Source organism: Neolamprologus multifasciatus, chromosome 16, assembly GCF_963576455.1.
Source record: "Neolamprologus multifasciatus chromosome 16, fNeoMul1.2, whole genome shotgun sequence".
NCBI lineage: Eukaryota > Metazoa > Chordata > Actinopteri > Cichliformes > Cichlidae > Neolamprologus > Neolamprologus multifasciatus.
This window is the reverse complement of record NC_140454.1, coordinates 11,414,190-11,437,649: the sequence shown is the minus strand read 5'-3', so window position 1 is coordinate 11,437,649 and position 23,460 is coordinate 11,414,190. Positions and strand designations below refer to the sequence as shown.

The following is a 23,460-nucleotide window of genomic DNA, read 5'->3' as shown; positions in this document are numbered from 1 at the left end:
TATAGACTTTGGCCTCGCATGTCCTGCGTCTGCAGTGATGCCTGGTGAACGTGTGGGGACAGTTGGCTATAGTGCACCTGAGGTTATGCTTGGCCTTCCTTATAACGAAGCATGTGACATGTGGTCTCTGGGGCTGGTGGCTGTGGAGCTTGTTACAGGGGTGCCACTGTACCCTGGAAAAAAATATTATGATGTTTTAAAATTCATCATAGAGACTCAGGGTCAGCCGCCAGATCATGTTCTCGATCCTGGCGTGTACACTGAAGACTATTTCACAAAAGACAACTACAACTACAACCGACAGCGCTGGACATTTAAGACCGCCCAACAATTTAAATATGAGACAGGATATGAATCTTTGGAGACAAGATACATAAAACTGACACGTCTGGATGACCTCGAACAAATAATGATGTTTAGACGAGGACCTGAAGATGGCCAACGCTTATTTGTCAGCCTAATTAAAGACATGTTGGCCTTGGATGCACACCAGCGGATAACACCCTCTCAGGTTCTCCGGCATCCCTTTTTCAGCCCTGGCCTCTCCAACAGGTTCCCAAGTATCAACATTGAAAAACCACACAGAGTCAATCTCCAGCATGACATCTTCCACCCTGGACAAAAGTGATAAAAACACAAACTGGGGTTGGAAAAGGATATTAACAGAAAATTACACTGGAAATATTAATTAAGCTGCTCCAATAATTATCACTTTGGCTTTTTTTATTTTAATTTTCACTCCCCCCACCCCAACCAGTCGCGGCAGATGACTGTCCCTTCCTGAGCCTGGTTCTGTCGAAGGTTTCTTCCTTTTTAAAGGGAGTTTTTCCTTCCCACTGTTGCTAAATGCTTGCTCATAGGGAAATCTTCTGATTGCTGGGGTGGCCAAAACTCTAGGGGAACTAGCAATTCTTGTGAAATTTAAAAAAAAAAGCCTACCAATATTCAAAGCAGAGCAGCGGACACCTTACCATCACATCAGTCCTTTAATCCGACCTAAAACACCACGTTTACAGAAATAAATTCCATACAAATTGGAAATAAATTGTTGTTTTTGATTGTTTATAAATATATAGTGCTACCCTTCAGCCTCCTAGTAGACATACCTGTGTTATAAATGTGAAACTCCTCTGATTTTCAGAAAAGTTGACCTCTGACCTTGAAGTCAAGGTCACTGAGATTTAAGCTTCACAGAGATTTTCAGTAGATGCAACCATGGCATTGATGTGAAAAATCTACACAATCACAAACTTGGGTGTCCACAGCGCCTCGCCATATACCAAAGATTAAGAGGTGGTTTTTTCTAGGTTTTTATGAAGATTACAAAACACAAATAACAAAAATGTCAACACTATTTTGATGTTGTCTGATGTAGTGCAAAAAAACCCAAAACAAACCCAAAATGTAATAAATAAAGTAAATAAGGTATATACTACATAGTATACAAGATTTTAGTGGTCCACAATGGGGTCAATGAACAGAATGAAGGAAGTAAGTCTTTTATATGACAATGGTGTGAAAAAGCGTTTTCCTATTTATTTGTATGTTTGTCACACTTAAACATTTCAGATCATCAAACATTTTTTTCTTTTTTATGTAAAAGGAAAAATCCTTTAACTGTCCAGTTTTCTTGATGTTATGATGCTTCTACCACTGGTTTGTCATTAATAAATCAGACTTTGGCTGCTGCAGCAGAAAAAGACAAAGAGAAAATGTAATCACACAAATCAGAGGTGCAGATTTACACTTTACCTGAAACAGAGCAAAAGTGCTTTTTAAATAGGTTAATGAATATTAAGTAATATAGGCTAGATGTCTGGACATTACTAGTTTCATTTGGGCCTTCTGGGCCATTAGTCCTCTGGCTTATTGCCAGTTACCAGCCAAATAGCTTGTGTATTTTATTATCTTAGTGTGTTAAAGATTCTAGTTCTTATTCTGGTCAAACTGAGCTTCATTATTTGTTTACAGCACAGCTACAGTTCCAGGTGACTTCAAGTCAAAAGGATACTACATGTCAATGGCCAGCAGCCTGTATTCAGTTTGAATATTGCTGTAAATGTACCTGGATCTGTTTCTATTGGGTTGTGAATTTGGTCTCACTGTTACATCCAACTTTTAGAGTGGGATAAATAGAAAAAGAAACAAGAGAGAATGGATTTGTAGTTAGAAATCCAAAGTTGCTTCTGTTTTGCCCACACACATTGATGATGATTTCACATCACTAAGCAGGTTATCAAATGTGGACAGAATGTTAGCAGAATCTTATCATTCTCATAAGATTCTGTTTTTGTGTCATTCAATACAATGTGTTTATGTGTGACATACTGATATGAATCATATTATCTTATGGAATTCCAAAAACGGCTGCCAGGACAGCTGCCACCACACTGATGTGACACACTACAAATCAACTCTTTGATGCTCTGTGCTGAGTCTGCACAATAACCTGCACTTAAACATTCATTTAATATCACGTACACATATACACACACTGTCCCTCAAGAAGACACTGAGAAAAAATAAAGAATAACATTGAGACTGTAACTTTGCCTTAAGTCATTGTTGATTTTGTCTTCACTCTCCATCCCCCGCCAAGCTGCACCTGTGATTCTGCGGCTGCTCGCTGATGAGCTGACAGATAAGATCTTTTCTTATCCTCTGAATCCTTACCCTATCACCTCTGCCTCCCACAGGGCGCCAGCCTGCCCTGTTGAAACACTATTTTTTTTCAGTGTTTCAACTGAAAAAATAGAATGCCATTGATAAAAAAAATAGAATGCCTTTGATCCCCTGTGATGTCATCATCTTCTGTGATGTCCCCTGTGATGTCATGAGCGAAAAAACCCTTAAATAGGAGCTTTGCTCTGTTAAACTTTGCTGCTCAACGGACCTTGACCTGACAGTAAGCAAACCATTTTGGAGAGTTTTGAGAGAATTTCGCGTTACTTAGCAATTCACTGACCAAGCCGACACATTTCACCATGTCAGCTAACCCATCCTTCCGCTCAAATGAGCTTGGAATAGTTAAAGGGAACATTTTGGGAAACCACTACAAGGTAGAGGCTTTCCTCGGAGAAGGGGGCTTTGGTATTGTAGCCAAATGTCGTGATACCATGACCAACCGAGCTGTGGCTATTAAAGTAAACAAGAGCCGCCCTGATATTCTGCAACAGGCAAAACTGGAAATTTTCATCCTGGAGCAGCTGAGAAGGTTGGATCCAGATGCCGCCAACATTGTTAAATGGAACGGCTTTTTCCACGACGGAGAGCGGGTTTGCTTAAAGTTCGAACTCCTCGATCAATGCCTGTGGGACTACATAGGGGACCGGAAAAACCAGGGTCTCCCCATAAGCGAAGTCAGGCCAATTTTAGGTCAGCTCACAAATGCTCTGTCCCACCTGGGTTCTGTGGGAATAGTGCACGCTGACATCAAACCTGGAAACATCATGGTTGTAAACCGCCATGAGTCTCCCATCAAAGTCAAACTTATAGACTTTGGCCTCGCATGTCCTGCGTCTGCAGTGATGCCTGGTGACCGTGTGGGGACGGTTGGTTATAGTGCACCTGAGGTTATGCTTGGCCTTCCTTATAACGAAGCAAGTGACATGTGGTCTCTGGGGCTGGTGGCTGTGGAGCTTGTTACAGGGGTGCCACTCTACCCTGGAAAAAAATATTATGATGTTTTGAAATTCATCATAGAGACTCAGGGTCAGCCACCAGATCATGTTCTCGATCCTGGCGTGTACACTGAAGATTATTTCATTGAAGACAACAACAACCAACAGCGCTGGATATTTAAGACTTACCAACAATTTCAGTACGAGACAGGATATGAGTCCCTGGAGACAAGATACATCAAACTGACGCGTCTGGATGACCTCGAACAAGTAATGATATTTAGAAGAGGACCTGAAAATGGCCAACGTTTGTTTGTAAGCTTAATTAAACAAATGTTGGCCTTGGATGCAAACCAGCGCATAACACCGTCGGAGGTTCTCCGGCATCCCTTTTTCAACCCTCAGAGTTCCCCTTGCATTGACATGAGTGCTGAAAGATCACAAAACCCTGTGGTCTTTCAGCACCCTTCAAACTTGAAATGCAAGAGATCAGAGAAAATCAACTGCAGTTTTCAAAACTCGGTTGAATTTTCTCAGCAAGTATTCGTACACACGTCAGCCAGCCCATCCTTCAGCTCAGATGAGCTTGAAATAGTTGAAAGGAGCATTTTGGGAAACCACTACAAGGTAGAGGCTTTCCTCGGAGAAGGGGGCTTTGGTATTGTAGCCAAATGCTGTGATACCAAGACCAACCGAGCTGTGGCTATTAAGGTGAACAAGAACCGCCCTGATATTCTGCAACAGGCAAAACTGGAAATTTTCATCCTGGAGCAGCTGAGAAGGTTGGATCCAGATGCCGCCAACATTGTTAAATGGAACGGCTTTTTCCTTGACAGAGAGCGGGTTTGCCTGAAATTTGAACTCCTTGATCAATGCCTGTGGGACTACATACGGGACCCGAATAACCGGCGTCTCCCCATAAGCGAAGTCAGGCCAATTTTAGGTCAACTCACAAATGCTCTGTCCCACCTGGGTTCTTTGGGAATAGTGCACGCTGACATCAAACCTGGAAACATCATGGTTGTAAATCGCTATGAGTCTCCCATCAAAGTCAAACTTATAGACTTTGGCCTCGCATGTCCTGCGTCTGCAGTGATGCCCGGTGAACGTGTGGGGACAGTTGGCTATAGTGCACCTGAGGTTATGCTTGGCCTTCCTTATAACGAAGCAAGTGACATGTGGTCTCTGGGGCTGGTGGCTGTGGAGCTTGTTACAGGGGTGCCACTGTACCCTGGAAAAAAATATTATGATGTTTTAAAATTCATCATAGAGACTCAGGGTCAGCCACCAGATCATGTTCTCGATCCTGGCGTGTACACTGAAGACTATTTCACAAAAGACAACTACAACTACAACCGACAGCGCTGGACATTTAAGACCGCCCAACAATTTAAATATGAGACAGGATATGAATCTTTGGAGACAAGATACATAAAACTGACACGTCTGGATGACCTCGAACAAATAATGATGTTTAGACGAGGACCTGAAGATGGCCAACGCTTATTTGTCAGCCTAATTAAAGACATGTTGGCCTTGGATGCACACCAGCGGATAACACCCTCTCAGGTTCTCCGGCATCCCTTTTTCAGCCCTGGCCTCTCCAACAGGTTCCCAAGTATCAACATTGAAAAACCACACAGAGTCAATCTCCAGCATGACATCTTCCACCCTGGACAAAAGTGATAAAAACACAAACTGGGGTTGGAAAAGGATATTAACAGAAAATTACACTGGAAATATTAATTAAGCTGCTCCAATAATTATCACTTTGGCTTTTTTTTATTTTAATTTTCACTCCCCCCACCCCAACCAGTCGCGGCAGATGACTGTCCCTTCCTGAGCCTGGTTCTGTCGAAGGTTTCTTCCTTTTTAAAGGGAGTTTTTCCTTCCCACTGTTGCTAAATGCTTGCTCATAGGGAAATCTTCTGATTGCTGGGGTGGCCAAAACTCTAGGGGAACTAGCAATTCTTGTGAAAGTTTATAAAAAAAAGCCTACCAATATTCAAAGCAGAGCAGCGGACACCTTACCATCACATCAGTCCTTTAATCCGACCTAAAACACCACGTTTACAGAAATAAATTCCATACAAATTGGAAATAAATTGTTGTTTTTGATTGTTTATAAATATATAGTGCTACCCTTCAGCCTCCTAGTAGACATACCTGTGTTATAAATGTGAAACTCCTCTGATTTTCAGAAAAGTTGACCTCTGACCTTGAAGTCAAGGTCACTGAGATTTAAGCTTCACAGAGATTTTCAGTAGATGCAACCATGGTATTGATGTGAAAAATCTACACAATCACAAACTTGGGTGTCCACAGCGCCTCGCCATATACCAAAGATTAAGAGGTGGTTTTTTCTAGGTTTTTATAAAGATTACAAAACACAAATAACAAAAATGTCAACACTATTTTGATGTTGTCTGATGTAGTGCAAAAAAACCCAAAACAAACCCAAAATGTAATAAATAAAGTAAATAAGGTATATACTACATAGTATACAAGATTTTAGTGGTCCACAATGGGGTCAATGAACAGAATGAAGGAAGTAAGTCTTTTATATGACAATGGTGTGAAAAAGCGTTTTCCTATTTATTTGTATGTTTGTCACACTTAAACATTTCAGATCATCAAACATTTTTTTCTTTTTTATGTAAAAGGAAAAATCCTTTAACTGTCCAGTTTTCTTGATGTTATGATGCTTCTACCACTGGTTTGTCATTAATAAATCAGACTTTGGCTGCTGCAGCAGAAAAAGACAAAGAGAAAATGTAATCACACAAATCAGAGGTGCAGATTTACACTTTACCTGAAACAGAGCAAAAGTGCTTTTTAAATAGGTTAATGAATATTAAGTAATATAGGCTAGATGTCTGGACATTACTAGTTTCATTTGGGCCTTCTGGGCCATTAGTCCTCTGGCTTATTGCCAGTTACCAGCCAAATAGCTTGTGTATTTTATTATCTTAGTGTGTTAAAGATTCTAGTTCTTATTCTGGTCAAACTGAGCTTCATTATTTGTTTACAGCACAGCTACAGTTCCAGGTGACTTCAAGTCAAAAGGATACTACATGTCAATGGCCAGCAGCCTGTATTCAGTTTGAATATTGCTGTAAATGTACCTGGATCTGTTTCTATTGGGTTGTGAATTTGGTCTCACTGTTACATCCAACTTTTAGAGTGGGATAAATAGAAAAAGAAACAAGAGAGAATGGATTTGTAGTTAGAAATCCAAAGTTGCTTCTGTTTTGCCCACACACATTGATGATGATTTCACATCACTAAGCAGGTTATCAAATGTGGACAGAATGTTAGCAGAATCTTATCATTCTCATAAGATTCTGTTTTTGTGTCATTCAATACAATGTGTTTATGTGTGACATGCTGATATGAATCATATTATCTTATGGAATTCCAAAAACGGCTGCCAGGACAGCTGCCACCACACTGATGTGACACACTACAAATCAACTCTTTGATGCTCTGTGCTGAGTCTGCACAATAACCTGCACTTAAACATTCATTTAATATCACGTACACATATACACACACTGTCCCTCAAGAAGACACTGAGAAAAAATAAAGAATAACATTGAGACTGTAACTTTGCCTTAAGTCATTGTTGATTTTGTCTTCACTCTCCATCCCCCGCCAAGCTGCACCTGTGATTCTGCGGCTGCTCGCTGATGAGCTGACAGATAAGATCTTTTCTTATCCTCTGAATCCTTACCCTATCACCTCTGCCTCCCACAGGGCGCCAGCCTGCCCTGTTGAAACACTATTTTTTTTCAGTGTTTCAACTGAAAAAATAGAATGCCATTGATAAAAAAAATAGAATGCCTTTGATCCCCTGTGATGTCATCATCTTCTGTGATGTCCCCTGTGATGTCATGAGCGAAAAAACCCTTAAATAGGAGCTTTGCTCTGTTAAACTTTGCTGCTCAACGGACCTTGACCTGACAGTAAGCAAACCATTTTGGAGAGTTTTGAGAGAATTTCGCGTTACTTAGCAATTCACTGACCAAGCCGACACATTTCACCATGTCAGCTAACCCATCCTTCCGCTCAAATGAGCTTGGAATAGTTAAAGGGAACATTTTGGGAAACCACTACAAGGTAGAGGCTTTCCTCGGAGAAGGGGGCTTTGGTATTGTAGCCAAATGTCGTGATACCATGACCAACCGAGCTGTGGCTATTAAAGTAAACAAGAGCCGCCCTGATATTCTGCAACAGGCAAAACTGGAAATTTTCATCCTGGAGCAGCTGAGAAGGTTGGATCCAGATGCCGCCAACATTGTTAAATGGAACGGCTTTTTCCACGACGGAGAGCGGGTTTGCTTAAAGTTCGAACTCCTCGATCAATGCCTGTGGGACTACATAGGGGACCGGAAAAACCAGGGTCTCCCCATAAGCGAAGTCAGGCCAATTTTAGGTCAGCTCACAAATGCTCTGTCCCACCTGGGTTCTGTGGGAATAGTGCACGCTGACATCAAACCTGGAAACATCATGGTTGTAAACCGCCATGAGTCTCCCATCAAAGTCAAACTTATAGACTTTGGCCTCGCATGTCCTGCATCTGCAGTGATGCCTGGTGACCGTGTGGGGACGGTTGGTTATAGTGCACCTGAGGTTATGCTTGGCCTTCCTTATAACGAAGCAAGTGACATGTGGTCTCTGGGGCTGGTGGCTGTGGAGCTTGTTACAGGGGTGCCACTCTACCCTGGAAAAAAATATTATGATGTTTTGAAATTCATCATAGAGACTCAGGGTCAGCCACCGGATCATGTTCTCGATCCTGGCGTGTACACTGAAGATTATTTCATTGAAGACAACAACAACCAACAGCGCTGGATATTTAAGACTGACCAACAATTTCAGTACGAGACAGGATATGAGTCCCTGGAGACAAGATACATCAAACTGACGCGTCTGGATGACCTCGAACAAGTAATGATATTTAGAAGAGGACCTGAAAATGGCCAACGTTTGTTTGTAAGCTTAATTAAACAAATGTTGGCCTTGGATGCAAACCAGCGCATAACACCGTCGGAGGTTCTCCGGCATCCCTTTTTCAACCCTCAGAGTTCCCCTTGCATTGACATGAGTGCTGAAAGATCACAAAACCCTGTGGTCTTTCAGCACCCTTCAAACTTGAAATGCAAGAGATCAGAGAAAATCAACTGCAGTTTTCAAAACTCGGTTGAATTTTCTCAGCAAGTATTCGTACACACGTCAGCCAGCCCATCCTTCAGCTCAGATGAGCTTGAAATAGTTGAAAGGAGCATTTTGGGAAACCACTACAAGGTAGAGGCTTTCCTCGGAGAAGGGGGCTTTGGTATTGTAGCCAAATGCTGTGATACCAAGACCAACCGAGCTGTGGCTATTAAGGTGAACAAGAACCGCCCTGATATTCTGCAACAGGCAAAACTGGAAATTTTCATCCTGGAGCAACTGAGAAGGTTGGATCCAGATGCCGCCAACATTGTTAAATGGAACGGCTTTTTCCTTGACAGAGAGCGGGTTTGCCTGAAATTTGAACTCCTTGATCAATGCCTGTGGGACTACATACGGGACCCGAATAACCGGCGTCTCCCCATAAGCGAAGTCAGGCCAATTTTAGGTCAACTCACAAATGCTCTGTCCCACCTGGGTTCTTTGGGAATAGTGCACGCTGACATCAAACCTGGAAACATCATGGTTGTAAATCGCTATGAGTCTCCCATCAAAGTCAAACTTATAGACTTTGGCCTCGCATGTCCTGCGTCTGCAGTGATGCCCGGTGAACGTGTGGGGACAGTTGGCTATAGTGCACCTGAGGTTATGCTTGGCCTTCCTTATAACGAAGCATGTGACATGTGGTCTCTGGGGCTGGTGGCTGTGGAGCTTGTTACAGGGGTGCCACTGTACCCTGGAAAAAAATATTATGATGTTTTAAAATTCATCATAGAGACTCAGGGTCAGCCGCCAGATCATGTTCTCGATCCTGGCGTGTACACTGAAGACTATTTCACAAAAGACAACTACAACTACAACCGACAGCGCTGGACATTTAAGACCGCCCAACAATTTAAATATGAGACAGGATATGAATCTTTGGAGACAAGATACATAAAACTGACACGTCTGGATGACCTCGAACAAATAATGATGTTTAGACGAGGACCTGAAGATGGCCAACGCTTATTTGTCAGCCTAATTAAAGACATGTTGGCCTTGGATGCACACCAGCGGATAACACCCTCTCAGGTTCTCCGGCATCCCTTTTTCAGCCCTGGCCTCTCCAACAGGTTCCCAAGTATCAACATTGAAAAACCACACAGAGTCAATCTCCAGCATGACATCTTCCACCCTGGACAAAAGTGATAAAAACACAAACTGGGGTTGGAAAAGGATATTAACAGAAAATTACACTGGAAATATTAATTAAGCTGCTCCAATAATTATCACTTTGGCTTTTTTTTATTTTAATTTTCACTCCCCCCACCCCAACCAGTCGCGGCAGATGACTGTCCCTTCCTGAGCCTGGTTCTGTCGAAGGTTTCTTCCTTTTTAAAGGGAGTTTTTCCTTCCCACTGTTGCTAAATGCTTGCTCATAGGGAAATCTTCTGATTGCTGGGGTGGCCAAAACTCTAGGGGAACTAGCAATTCTTGTGAAATTTAAAAAAAAAGCCTACCAATATTCAAAGCAGAGCAGCGGACACCTTACCATCACATCAGTCCTTTAATCCGACCTAAAACACCACGTTTACAGAAATAAATTCCATACAAATTGGAAATAAATTGTTGTTTTTGATTGTTTATAAATATATAGTGCTACCCTTCAGCCTCCTAGTAGACATACCTGTGTTATAAATGTGAAACTCCTCTGATTTTCAGAAAAGTTGACCTCTGACCTTGAAGTCAAGGTCACTGAGATTTAAGCTTCACAGAGATTTTCAGTAGATGCAACCATGGTATTGATGTGAAAAATCTACACAATCACAAACTTGGGTGTCCACAGCGCCTCGCCATATACCAAAGATTAAGAGGTGTTTTTTTCTAGGTTTTTATGAAGATTACAAAACACAAATAACAAAAATGTCAACACTATTTTGATGTTGTCTGATGTAGTGCAAAAAAACCCAAAACAAACCCAAAATGTAATAAATAAAGTAAATAAGGTATATACTACATAGTATACAAGATTTTAGTGGTCCACAATGGGGTCAATGAACAGAATGAAGGAAGTAAGTCTTTTATATGACAATGGTGTGAAAAAGCGTTTTCCTATTTATTTGTATGTTTGTCACACTTAAAGCACTTGTTGCATATGGCGTTATTTTTGTGCCACTATTCTGAGCGCACGTAAAAAAAATTTGAGCAAAAGTAAAAAAAAAGTTTGCAGGTGCAATTGTTGCATTTTGAGGAGAAATTTATTTTGAGCGAAGAAAAGCTGAATTTGAGTGAACAAAATTCATTGCTGCGTGCAAAAAATGTATTTCAGTGTTTGCTATTATCTACACACACACACAATAGCAGCCCCTCTCGCTCAGTTTTTGTATTTGCGCTCGCTCGCAATGTGTTGCTCGCGCTCTCAACATTTCTGCCCGTGCGCGCTCAACTCTTTGTGTACGCCGTTATATTTGTGCCACAAAACCAGCCAATCACAGACTTGGATGCAAAAATATCTGATTGGCTGTTCTGGTCTCCAATCAGCTCGAAATGACGAAATGCAATATCCGAGAATCCATTTCGTCCAAAGCGCAAACGAGGCAGTAGCGGAGGAACACAGAGTGGCGGAGTTTGAAATATTACTCTTTCTGGGTCACGAAATAAACTTTTAAGATATTTTCATGTGAGAATGTTGCTGTGTGAACTTCAAATATCTGCTCGATTCATCAAGACATCACATATTTCCATAACTGCTCTAACGTTTTCGGAGATGCCTGTTACCCACCAGCTGACTGCATAGCTGGATTGGCCATTGGGCATACCGGGCATTTGCCTGGTGGGCCGATGGTGATTTTTCATTTTTATGTTTGTTTGTTTTTGTAACGGTATAAACAATGAAAGGTGGTGGATTAGCCAATTGGTCATAATCAACTCTGGGCTGGACCAATTACAACAGCGGTCCCCAACCCCCGGGCCACGGACTGGTACCGGTCCGTGAGTCATTTGGTACCGGGTCGCGAGAGTTGAGACTCGGGTGTGAAATGTATGGTTTTCAGGGGTTTTATCGGTTTTTAGCGTTATTTTGTTATCGTGTTTTTCGTTAACTCGGTTTTCCTGGGTCTTTTCACGTGTGTTATGAATAAATCTTCTTTTTTCGGTACAGGTACTAGTTTTATTTTGTTTGTATTTATCCACGACTCCCTAAAGGCTGGTCCGTGAAAATATTGTCGGGTACAAACCGGTCCTTGGCACAAAAAAGGTTGGGGACCGCTGAGTTACAATATATCCGTATTGAGAGGAAAAGGAACGCGATTAGTACCGTACTTCAGCTAGAATGAAAAAGACACAAAGCTGGAGTTATTCTGTCTTTACGTTGCACAGCTGCCTCTTCTCCCCTCATTCTCTCTCCCTCCCTCTCCTGTTGCTACTTCAATCATGAAACCAATTAATGATCAGCTGATCGTCTCTCTTGTTTGTTTATCGCCCACTTTGCACCAGAAACAGGAAACCAGCGGATGTTGTGCTAAACAACAACAGCACGTTCACGCTTGATAAGCTGTTGTTAGAATTTATTTGAAATTAATTTCTAGTATCAGCTGATGTTTGCTGGAGCCACAGCTGTAAAAGCTGCTGCTCATGGTACCGGTTTGGAAACATGAAGGTGATACAAATCATACATATATATCAACAAGACAGTGTACATCACTGTCACAACAGCGTTTGTTGTAGTTCAAAGGCTTTATGGTTTTTCCTATAATACCTGGTGGTGTAGTCGGCCGATTTTTTGTCAGTACAGCCTTATATATTATGTTTAACCCGAGTGACCGCCCGGTCAGCTGGTGGGTAACAGGCATCTCCGAAAACATTAGAGCACTTTTGCAAATATGTGATGTCTTGATGAATCGAGCAGATATTTTAAGTTAACACAGCACCATTCTCGCATGAAAATATCTTAGAAGTTTATTTCGTGACCCAGAAAGAGTAATATTACAAACTCCGCCACTCTGTGTTCCTCCGCTACTGCCTCATTTGAGCTGTGGACGAAATGGATTCTGGGATATTGCATTTCGTCATTTCGAGCTGATTGGAGACCAGAACAGCCAATAAGGTATTTTTGCATCCAAGTCTGTGATTGGCTGGTTTTGTGGCACATATATAATGGTGTTGAGCGCGCACGGGCAGAAATGTTGAGAGCGCGAGCAACACATTGCGAGCGAGCGCAAATACAAAAACTGAGCGAGAGGGGCTGCTATTGTGTGTGTGTGTGTGGATAATAGCAAACACTGAAATACATTTTTTGCACGCAGCAATGAATTTTGTTCACTCAAATTCAGCTTTTCTTCGCTCAAAATAAATTTCTCCTCAAAATGCAACACTTGCACCTGCAAACTTTTTTTTACTTGTGCTCAAATTTTTTTTACGTGCGCTCAGAATAGTGGCACAAAAATAACGCCATAGTTGCAGCTGCTGAGTTTGCATCTTTTGCTGTGAAGTACAGCCAGACTTTGACCGTTTCGCCTTGGGTACTTTTAATTTGTAGCTCTGCTCTAAAAGAACGTACGTACCTGGGCCCGCCTACTATCCTTGGAAACGTAAAATGATTGGCTAGAATTCAAAGTGTGTGACATCTCAGGGGAAAAAAAGCACCGAAATAAAGCACCGAAATGTGCGCTGCTTTTCAGTCTGGTTACTACCGTTTATGTCAGATACCGGTACCCATCCCTAGGTGAGACAGACATGTTAGTCAAATGGTTGTTTGCCAAAACTCATTAGAACATGTATCTAGTACCTAGTGTTTCTTTTTAGGTTTGTTATTTTTCAAATTCTATATTTATTAAGTTATGCAGGCTTGTTTGCACACCAAGACTAAATAGTTATATAAACATGTCTGAATCTAAATAGTGTACTTTGGTAGAACTGAAAAAATAATATGGTACAAACTAGTAACTCATCATATTATCTATTGAAAAGAAATATTTGAATAATATTGACGCTGAAAATCTCATTGATAGGTTTGCAAAACTCAAACCTCGAAGATACAGTCTCATGTTAAATAAATAAAGAGCTGTTGTCAGTGTAGTGCAGGTTTATGATGATTTTCAGTGCTACTATCATCTAGTATTGCTTCTGCTGCTGTTTTGGTTAAGTCCTAAGTAGTCCTGATTTTGAACTGTTGTAGTCCTGTTTTAATTCCGGATCAGTTCTGGGTCTGGTGGAATTGGGGTTTAGTCCTCGTGTCTTGATACAGCCCTGATTTTGTTCTGCCATGCTGATTAATTAAAAAACTTTTTTAAGGTTTAAGCTTTAAAAGTTTAAGGTGTCCTGCATATGCGATACATATATTTTTTTCTCATATGAAGGTTTTCTTTTTATCTGTGAAATGTGCTATATAAATAAATTTTACTTACTTTACTTTTCTTTTTCGAACAAAACTTAAAACACAGCCTAATAAATCTTCAACTTCACAGCATGTTTTTCAGTCTTTTCTAATCTCCCAATCCCACATGCATGCTACCCTTTAGGGCTAAAATGTCTGGCTGCGCCTCTGGTTCAGCAACTTAGTGAATGATATTTAAACTTTATAACAATGCTCATTTGATCTGTTTAATTAATTGTAATTTTAGTACTTCAATGGTTTTGCTTTTATCAATCACACCAACAAGAACAGTAAAGCCCAAGGGACACATTTCCTGCTGGGAAATTAAAAGAGAGTGGACTGTGTCAAAAAAAATAAGAGGATGAAAACACTATAGACTAATTGTTTGTGTGATCACTTTGTTGGTGAAAGTTGGACCCAGATCCAGTTTGGCAATGATGTGCTTTTTTCATTTGCCAAATATGGCAGTGTTGTGATCACATTCATTTCTGATACTAAACTATTATTGTCTTGGCTGAAATGACCATGTTGCTGATGAGACTGACAACAAATATTATGACTGCATGGTGGTTAGAACTGTTGTATTAGCACTGTGACAGACTGGTGACCTGCCCAGGCTGTACCTTGCCTCTCACTCCACGGCAGCTGGGATAAGCGCCAAACAGAGATGGGCAGTAAGTGTAATCCGATTACTTTTTTCAAGCAAAGCATAAGGTAAGGGATTACTATTGCAAAAAAGGTAATTAGATTACTGTTACTTTCCCGTGAGCACGCTGCATTACTGCGTTACTAAAACCGTGATTTTTTTGCGAGTGCGAGATTCGTGGCAACAGCTGTATGCAGATCAACACTGGATTATATATCGAGAGTATGACCGTGCAGCGTTTAAAGTGTGGAAGTACTGACCTTACTTTGAGTTTGATTCCGTAAAAAGTGACAAAAACATTAATGTCCGCTGTTTGAAGAAAATGTCTTTTTACAGCGAAAAAAAACCCTAAACTTCCGCACAAGCACTGAGTAGGCTACGCTGCCACAGGAATGTGAAATGCACAGAGAAACTCGCGGATTCTTCCACTGACATGATGGCTGCGACACACCTGCACCAGAGCAAACCTCCGCCTGCTAAACAGGTGAAAATAGAGCAACAGCACCGCTGATTCTTTGATTTTATTTATTTTCTGCTGTGTTTTACTTGCATCTATTTGAAAGAGTGAGTGTAAACACAAAACACTATTTTATTTTATATGCTGGAGTTGTGCAGAAAATAGGTTTAAATGTTAAACAAGTAACTAATTACTTTCAAAAATAAGTAATGAGTAAATTAAAGGGATTACTTTTGGGGGGAAGTAATCAGTAATTAGTTACTGATTACTTTTTTCAAGTAACTTGACCAGCACTGGCGCCAAACCTCCCAAGACCCTGAATTGGATAAATGGAAGACAATGCATAGATGTGTCTGTTAACCCACTTTCAGGCCTTTTGTTCAAACATTAATATCTGAGGCAGTGTTTGAACATCTAAAAACAACTTCACATACAGTAAGCGCCAAAATCTCCACCCCAGCACTTCCCTTCAACTTGGGTGTGAGTGGAGCCACCTGGTGGTCCTCCACAACAGCACCCATTAGATATGTTCAAACTTTGAACAATAAATTTGTATGTAAATGTGTGATGGTCAAGCAGAATGTTCTAAAAAAAAAGTCTGTTTTAAGATGGAATGACTGTAACTACCTATATTAAGGTCTATTTTTTGTAGACTCATTAATTTATAAATGTAACTTACAATTTCTATAAAGGAATCAATTTCAGCATTTTTGTACTGGTTAGATTTTGTGATGCAGTTCGGCAATGTGGTTCATGGTAGTACTACTGGGGTTAGGTTAATTGGTGAATCTAAATTGTTCATAGGTGAGAATGTAAGTGGGAATGGTTGTGTGTTTCTATGTGTTGGCCCAGCAATAGACTGGCCACCTGTCCAGGTTGTACCTTGCCTCTTGCACAATGGTAGCTGGGATAGGCTCCAGTGACCCTGAATTGGATAAGTGCAAGAGAATGGCTGGATGGAAATAAATTAAATGAAATATCATCCAGCAACTTTCTTGGGTTGACTTTATGAATTTTGAATAATTTCAGTGAGTGCAAAGTCTTAAAGAACCACAATCCCAAATGACAATGCATATTTGGTCTCTTAATGCAGCATTTAAGTTTGATTCATTTAAGTTAATTAAATTTCTTCTCAGTGAGAGAAAAGGAGAACAGTATTTGCTAGAGAATTGAATCACTGACTTTCTGAGTAAAGACAACGGTAAATAAAAGGACTCACTCAGAAGCACTTCAAGCTCTTTGAGATTTTCAGAGAGGTTGGCACGCAGCAAGTCTCTTTCCTCAGTCATGACGGCAAGTTTTTTACTCACAGTGGAGAGATTTGCATTCAGGCTGTCTCTTTCCTCAATCATAATGAAGTCTGAAATAAATATATTAGGACAGGTTTTTGAGACACAAAACATCTTGTGCATTCATACTTAGACTGCTTCTGATTTATTTTAAACCATAAAAACTTTGAACATTGCTTAGCTTGTCAAATATTAATTCAGCACTCAGTGGCAGTTTGAACAATTATTTATGAAGAATCAGACTCACAGTGGACACCATGAGTGACAAATCCAGTTAGAAGTAAAACACCCAGCAGACTCCACAACACAATAACACATAAATAACCATTCTCCTTACAGCTCTTTGGACCTGAAAAGAGAAGAAAAAAAGACTGAATTATACAACAGTAACAACAGCTGTTAAAATAAATCTATCACTTCCTACTTGTGTGATGTGTTGACAGTTTTGGGTTGTCTTGTTCAGCAGAAATTTCCTCCATTGCTCACAAGCAGGCAAACTATTTCCTAAATGGTGAGATCTGTAGCTCAGCGCTTGTAACCTCAAATTATCAGTAGTTTCAAGTTCTTCTTTTTTTGAATGTCCGAGGATGTCACACATTTCAGATGTTGTTGATATGCTTTTCACAGCACTAATCGACCAGTAAAAATGGATCTGATCCTTTCTAAAGATAATTTTGTATATGATAGTCATATGAAAACTAATAAAAGTTAAATTTCTTTACGCAGTTTTTTTTTAAGAACTTTAAAGTTTCAGATTTCAGATTCATATAAAGAAAATGATCAGAAAGTTAGTAATTAAAACTTTAGGCTCCTGCCTAAAACCTTTAAGTTCTTATTTAGAAACTATGTAGAAACATGCTAGATAGTATTTTTTTAATCACTTTTTAAAGATGGATTATTTACTATCATTGCTGCAGAGACATTTGTGTGATATGTGATTAAAAATAACCTCAACACAAGAATGAGATAATAACGTTACACATGAAAGTGCTAAAAGGGGAGAATTTCTCTCCCTCTCTCTCTTGCTTTTTAAAACATCCAGAAACTTGTATAAACATTATAATTTCTTGGAAACAGCACAAAAACAACAGGTCAGCTCCTAAAAATGTTAGATTAGCACAAGTGGAGAGTCGCAATTAGAAGACCTTTATCTGATTTTGCCTTTTATTGATAAACAAGTTGTGAGAATCCTATTTTTAACTACCAAGAGTGCCACTACCATGCTAGTAGATGGCAACACCCTCCAGAACGTAAGCACAAATACATAAACATGGAGAGGGAAAAGGAACAAATAGGTAGAAAAAAACAAGGAAAAAAAGGCAACAAAAAGGACAGGGGGACCATAGCGAGAACTAAAGTTAGTCAAGTATAACCTATTGAGGCCAACAGTGTGAAGGCAATGATGAAATATTCATTCATCTGATATTCAGTGTAAGTGTAAGTGCACGTGGCACTAGGACGCTCTAGACTGCAGCTCGTAAGTGAAGCAGTGGGAAAGAGAATCAGCACCTCCAAATCTGAGGCCATGGTCCTCAGCCAGAAAAGGGTGAAGTGCCCACTCTGGGTCAGGGATGAGTTCCTGCCCCAAGTGGCAGAGTTTAAGTATCTCAGGGTCTTGTTCATGAATGATGGGAGAAGGGAGCCGGAGATCGACAGACAGATTGGTGGGAACACCTTGGTGTCCCCCTGGACAAGCTGGAGGAGGTGGCTGGGGAGAGGGAGGTCTGGGCTTCTCTGCTTAGGCTGCTGCCCTCTTGACCCAGCCCCGGGTACATTGAAGAATATGGATGGATGGATGATAATTAGTGTTTGTGAATGTTGTGGATTATGGTGTCTACTTGTTCGGGGTTATGTTGTCCACTTAGTTTTTTTACCAGACTTTATAGCAATAATGGATGATTATTTTTTTCGCATGACTATATGTCGTAACTCATCCAGTACAGAGCTGCTGTTGCATAATGTGCCTGTACTGTGGGTGTCCTTGTTATCAAATTATGACTGGCTTTTGCCAGGAAACCATCTTTTATCACTAACATATTGCTGTTTCCTGTAAGTCCATGTTCATCCTCCGTATCTGTGAGCAGTGTTTATTTTGTTCTGATCTTCTTAAATTCATGGAGAAACATAATATTTTATGAAAGCATTTAACATATTTAAGGACACTTTAATGTAAGCAACCATCACACCCAATGTGCATTTCATACAATTTCTGTGTATGGTATTATATAGACTGTATACAAATGATGTACATCACTGCGGCTGAAAAGCAAAGTGTATCAAAAAGTGCTTTTAATGTATTTTTAATGACCATGAGAGGATGACTTATCTCAGTGCAGAGTTAAGTCCAGTTGTATAGGAGGAATACTGTGTATATTAATAGAAAAAACATCATTGTTGTTAATGGTGTTAGTGCATTACAAAGTAATGTGTTACTGTAATCATATAACATTTTTCAGTAACACAGTAACGTGACTAATGTATTAAATTAAGTAACTACATCGTAGTTACTATTATGTTACTACTTGTGTTATAAAGGTTCCACAACTTCTGTGAGGCAGACATGTTTTTTTCTTCCAATTGTTCCACTTAGTCACAACTGAAATCAGTTGATTGTGACTAAGTCACACTGTAGGGTAAGTACTTGCATGTTTCCAATCTGTGGAACCAGTAAGGTTCAATATAATGCCATGCTAAATTAAGAAAAAACAACAACAAAAAACTAAACTGATGACATGTCAGAGTGCCTGTAAGAGATTTCAACGGGTTATTATTTTGAAATCCAAAATGTAACTGACTTTATATTGAGTTGTCACCAATGTTCCCTCTAATTTTTCATGTGTCTGAGTGAACACACAAACTCCCTGAGCGGTCCTTTGGACCACTGTAAGCAACAGCAGACGTGTGCACTGTGGTCACGCCAGCATCGAATCCATCCAAGTTACATGGTTTATTAAAATAATCAAATTACAGCATTTACATTTATGTTAGACTACTTTTAATTAAGTGGTTTAGCCCACTTACGATGAAAATTAAAAAAAAATCTTGTTCATGACCTGTGTAGTATGTTAACACTATTGGAAGTAAAAATGACTTGAACTCCAATTTTAAAAAAACACAACTTTCTTTTCTTTTTTTTTATAAAGCTCTGACTTGTATTATGAGTATGAGTCTGTGGTCTGGGAGAGAGTCCTGTAACTCTCTGTCTGCAAAGTACAGTATATAAAAAACAATGTTGGACAATTAATTATATAGTTAGTTCTTCAAAAAAGTTACTGAGTTTTGCAAACAACTTTTTTTCAATTTCAATTTTTTTTGCAGCTGTTTACCTAAAAATGCAGCCAAGGCATTTTTTTTTAAATAAACACTTAAATCTATTTACAGAACAATGTTCTGTATCAAATTTGATGCCAAAATAATTTCTGTCCACTATGAGATAAAGGAGAACAACAGCCTGATACCTGCAGGCCTGACAACAGGAGATGTATCACTGCTGTAACACCTGTAACATTCAGCAGTCGCCTCATTGTTCTGACACACACAACAAAACTATTGACTACACTACACACTAACTACACAAGATTTGCGCTAAACGTCGCAAATCTCTCACATCTCAAACCACTCCTAAAACCTCCCCCTTCCTAAACAACTAAATGCCATATCATTTTTTGATTGGTCGGCATGGTACATTTTTTGACCAATAGGAAAGGGTGGGGTTTTTTTTAGTTTTGTTTTTGCTCAAAAGAGGAGAGCGCTTTCGAGCTTTTCCTTATAAAACGCAGTTTTTACCGTTTCTTCCTGCAGTAAATATAAACAACGATAGTATTGACGAAGAAAAACAAACATTGCATACTTTTTTATCATAAGTCTGCTTTTACGTGGCCTATCAACACAATTTAAAAACTGGTATAAAGTCCACACTTTTTCCGTCAATTGTTCCGTCTGTCCTGCTCACATCTCCAATGGTTGTACACGTTGTCATTAATGTGGCTTCACTCCACATCAGCCACGCCGCTTTGCTCGCTAAAACACCGGTGTCGGCACATAAGGACGCTGTCATAGCCTGTCAACGACATTGATTCGCTGCATATATACGAATGTGAATCACATTATTGGCTGGATAGGATAAGGTAATCTAATCCCATATGGGAGCAGCCAGTCACTTACTGACTAACACTGCAAAACAGAATTGTTAAGTTTCAATTTTAATTTCAATTCAGGTCAGATTTTTTTTTGTGTGTGTGCAACGCAGATTTTCTGTGCGCAGAGACCGTGCCAGCAGTGCGCAATTGCGCACGCGCGCAGCTTAGAGGGAACATTGGTTGTCACAACGAGTTGGAAGAGCCATGTGGAAAAATAAAGGAGGATCCAATTGCAGGCACTTGTGAAGGCGTGAAAGTGGTTTATTGAAACACAAAGCACAGGGGGAAACATAGCAAACAGAGATTAAGCTAAACTATACTGGGAACATGTATAGTTCCCAGTATAGTTTAGACGTGACCCTTCAAAGTAAAACAGGAAACAAGAGACAATTCATGAGACACAGACTAGACACAGAACTAAAACTACAGTAAACATGAGACACAACCCAAAGAACTAATCCTTCACCAGAATAACTAGAACATAGATTTGTCATAATAATCAAAGCACCAGAAAAACCAAAAACAATCCATAATGCAAAAATAAACCAAAACATAAGAACTCAAAATACTGGGTCAAAATTGACCCAGAACCATGACATGAATGGCTTAAGTGAAATGAGTCCATGGAAACCAGATGATTTTTTTTAATAGCTTCAAGATTTGAGACAAAGCCTGAACTGGTCCAGAGGCTGTCCGCGCTGACGAAGAAGTCCAGTGAGCTGCCTGGAAGGTGACCACTCACGCCGAACCAGACATGGACGAGGAGGTGGCAGCTGCAGGACCAGACGAGGCAGAACCAGACAGCGGCATGACAGCCACAGATGATGGAGCGGGTCATGTCGCTGCAGGCTGGATGGATCCCACTGACCCTCCAGTGGCGACTGAAGACAGCTGAAGCAATCCCTTGGACCCTCCAGCGGAGGCTGAAGACAAGTGAATTGATCCCTCGGACCTTCCAGCAAAGACTGAAGATGGCTGAATGGGCCCCTTGGACCCTCCAGCAGAGGCAGAAGACGGCTGGCACGGTTCTCCAGAACCCTCAGTAGACACGAGGAAATGCTGGTCGAGCTCTGGGCGTGGGAGCCATGCAGTGCTGGGTTGGCTCACCTGAGCCTCCAGCAGGAGCAGATGCAGGGCCAGAAGGTGTGGGGACCCTTGGTTGTATAGGCAGTTGAATAGTGGCAGTTCAGTCTGAGTGGCAGACTGAACTGGAGACGGAGCTAAAGACCGTACTGAAGGCTGAGCAGGAGCTGCAGGCAGAGCTGCGAGTGACTGAACAGGAGACTGAGCTGAGCTAATAACCAAAGTGATGGTTGAGGTGAGAATGGAGCTGGTGGTGGAGTAGATGACTAAGCTTCAGGCTGGGCAGCCGACTGAGCTTCAGGCTCAGTAGAAAGATAAAATATTAACCAAAATTCTAGAAAAAGCAGATTACATAAAATTTATTAATTGATTTGCGTGTCATTGAATGAATTCAGTATTTGATCCCATACCACCCAGCCAACATTCTGGGTATTATGCCACACATTACAATTGCATCATTTAGTCAATTGTAGACAATCCTGATCTCAAATGAACACAGAATCAATTTCATTTTTCTCCATTCCAACCTCTCCAGCGTTTGGGCGAGACCAAAGCTATCAAAGGGCATTGGGGACAAGATTGTCGACGTACACAGGGCTGAAAGGACTACAAGACCACCAGAAACTAGCTTGGTGAGAAGGTGACAACTGTTGGTGTTCAAATCAGAAATAGAACAAATATAAAATGACCATCTATCACCCTCGTCTGGAGCAAGATCTTCACCCCTGATGGGGATGATGATCATGAGAAAGGTGGTGGATAATCCCAAAATTAAAATGTTAATCATCTGAAGGCAGCTGGGACACAGTCAGCAAGCACACCATTAGTAACACACTACACAGTAATGGACTGAAATCTTGCAGTGCCTGCTAGGTCACTCTCCATGTATAAGCCCATCTTAAATTTGCTGGTGGACATCTTAATGATTTATAGAGAAACTGGTAGAAAGTGCTTTGAAAACCAAAATCAAACACTCTGACAGACTGATATACATACAGAAAATAATTGCTTCAAACCATTCCTTCTAAAGGTGGTTCAACAAGTTAATGAATTTTAGTGTCTACTTAATTTTTTACATAGCATCCCTGTGATTTTTTTTTAACGACTGTATGTTGTAACTCAAGTAGTGCAGAGATGTTGTTGCATAATGTGATTTTACTGTGTATTTTGTTTATACTGTGTGCATGCTTGTTATCAAAGTATGGTTGGCTATTGCCAGGAAACTATGTGCTATGTTGCTATCTGTTAAATATTGGTACATGTGATTATTATCATATCATGTTCAGGGTTTTATCAGCTTGCTGTTTCCCTTAAGCCCGTCGTCATCCTCTGTACTTTGAACGCTGTCAGCAGTCAAAATAACAGAGGAGGACACATTAAGTAATATTAAAAGATTTTATTCACTTTATTTATTTATCTATCACTAAAAGTAATTCCAACTGGTCAAACCAGTGCTGCCAAATTAAAATTAAATCAAATCAGGAGTACTTAACTCCCTGATATAACTCTCAAACATGCACCTTAAAGCAGATAACTCTTAAGCTGGAGAGGAAATGGTGTAACACAAATTTAGATGAGCATCATTTAGCCTGGAGAAATAGTTTGCTGCTTTGTAAGAAAGAATTCCGTAAATTGAGAACATCTTACTATTCATCATTGATTGAACAAAATAAGAACAACCCCAGGTTTCTCTTC

At 40.3% G+C, this 23,460-nt stretch overlaps 2 protein-coding genes across 3 annotated transcripts in view; both read right to left on the bottom strand.

The window, feature by feature from the left end:
• LOC146500345 (CD209 antigen-like protein A) overlaps nucleotides 1-23,460 on the bottom strand; it is a 231,089-nt gene that overhangs the window by 149,589 nt on the left and 58,040 nt on the right. For both annotated transcript variants that reach the window (XM_085135256.1, XM_085135257.1), the window contains exons 2-3: nucleotides 16,791-16,892; nucleotides 16,474-16,614 (exon numbers count right to left, since the gene is read on the bottom strand). In XM_085135256.1, the coding sequence (XP_084991382.1) occupies nucleotides 16,474-16,614; nucleotides 16,791-16,892 (243 nt within the window). The remainder of the gene's footprint in view (nucleotides 1-16,473; nucleotides 16,615-16,790; nucleotides 16,893-23,460) is intronic.
• LOC146500347 (C-type mannose receptor 2-like) overlaps nucleotides 1-23,460 on the bottom strand; it is a 50,900-nt gene that overhangs the window by 11,937 nt on the left and 15,503 nt on the right. The gene's annotated exons all lie outside the window — the stretch shown is intronic.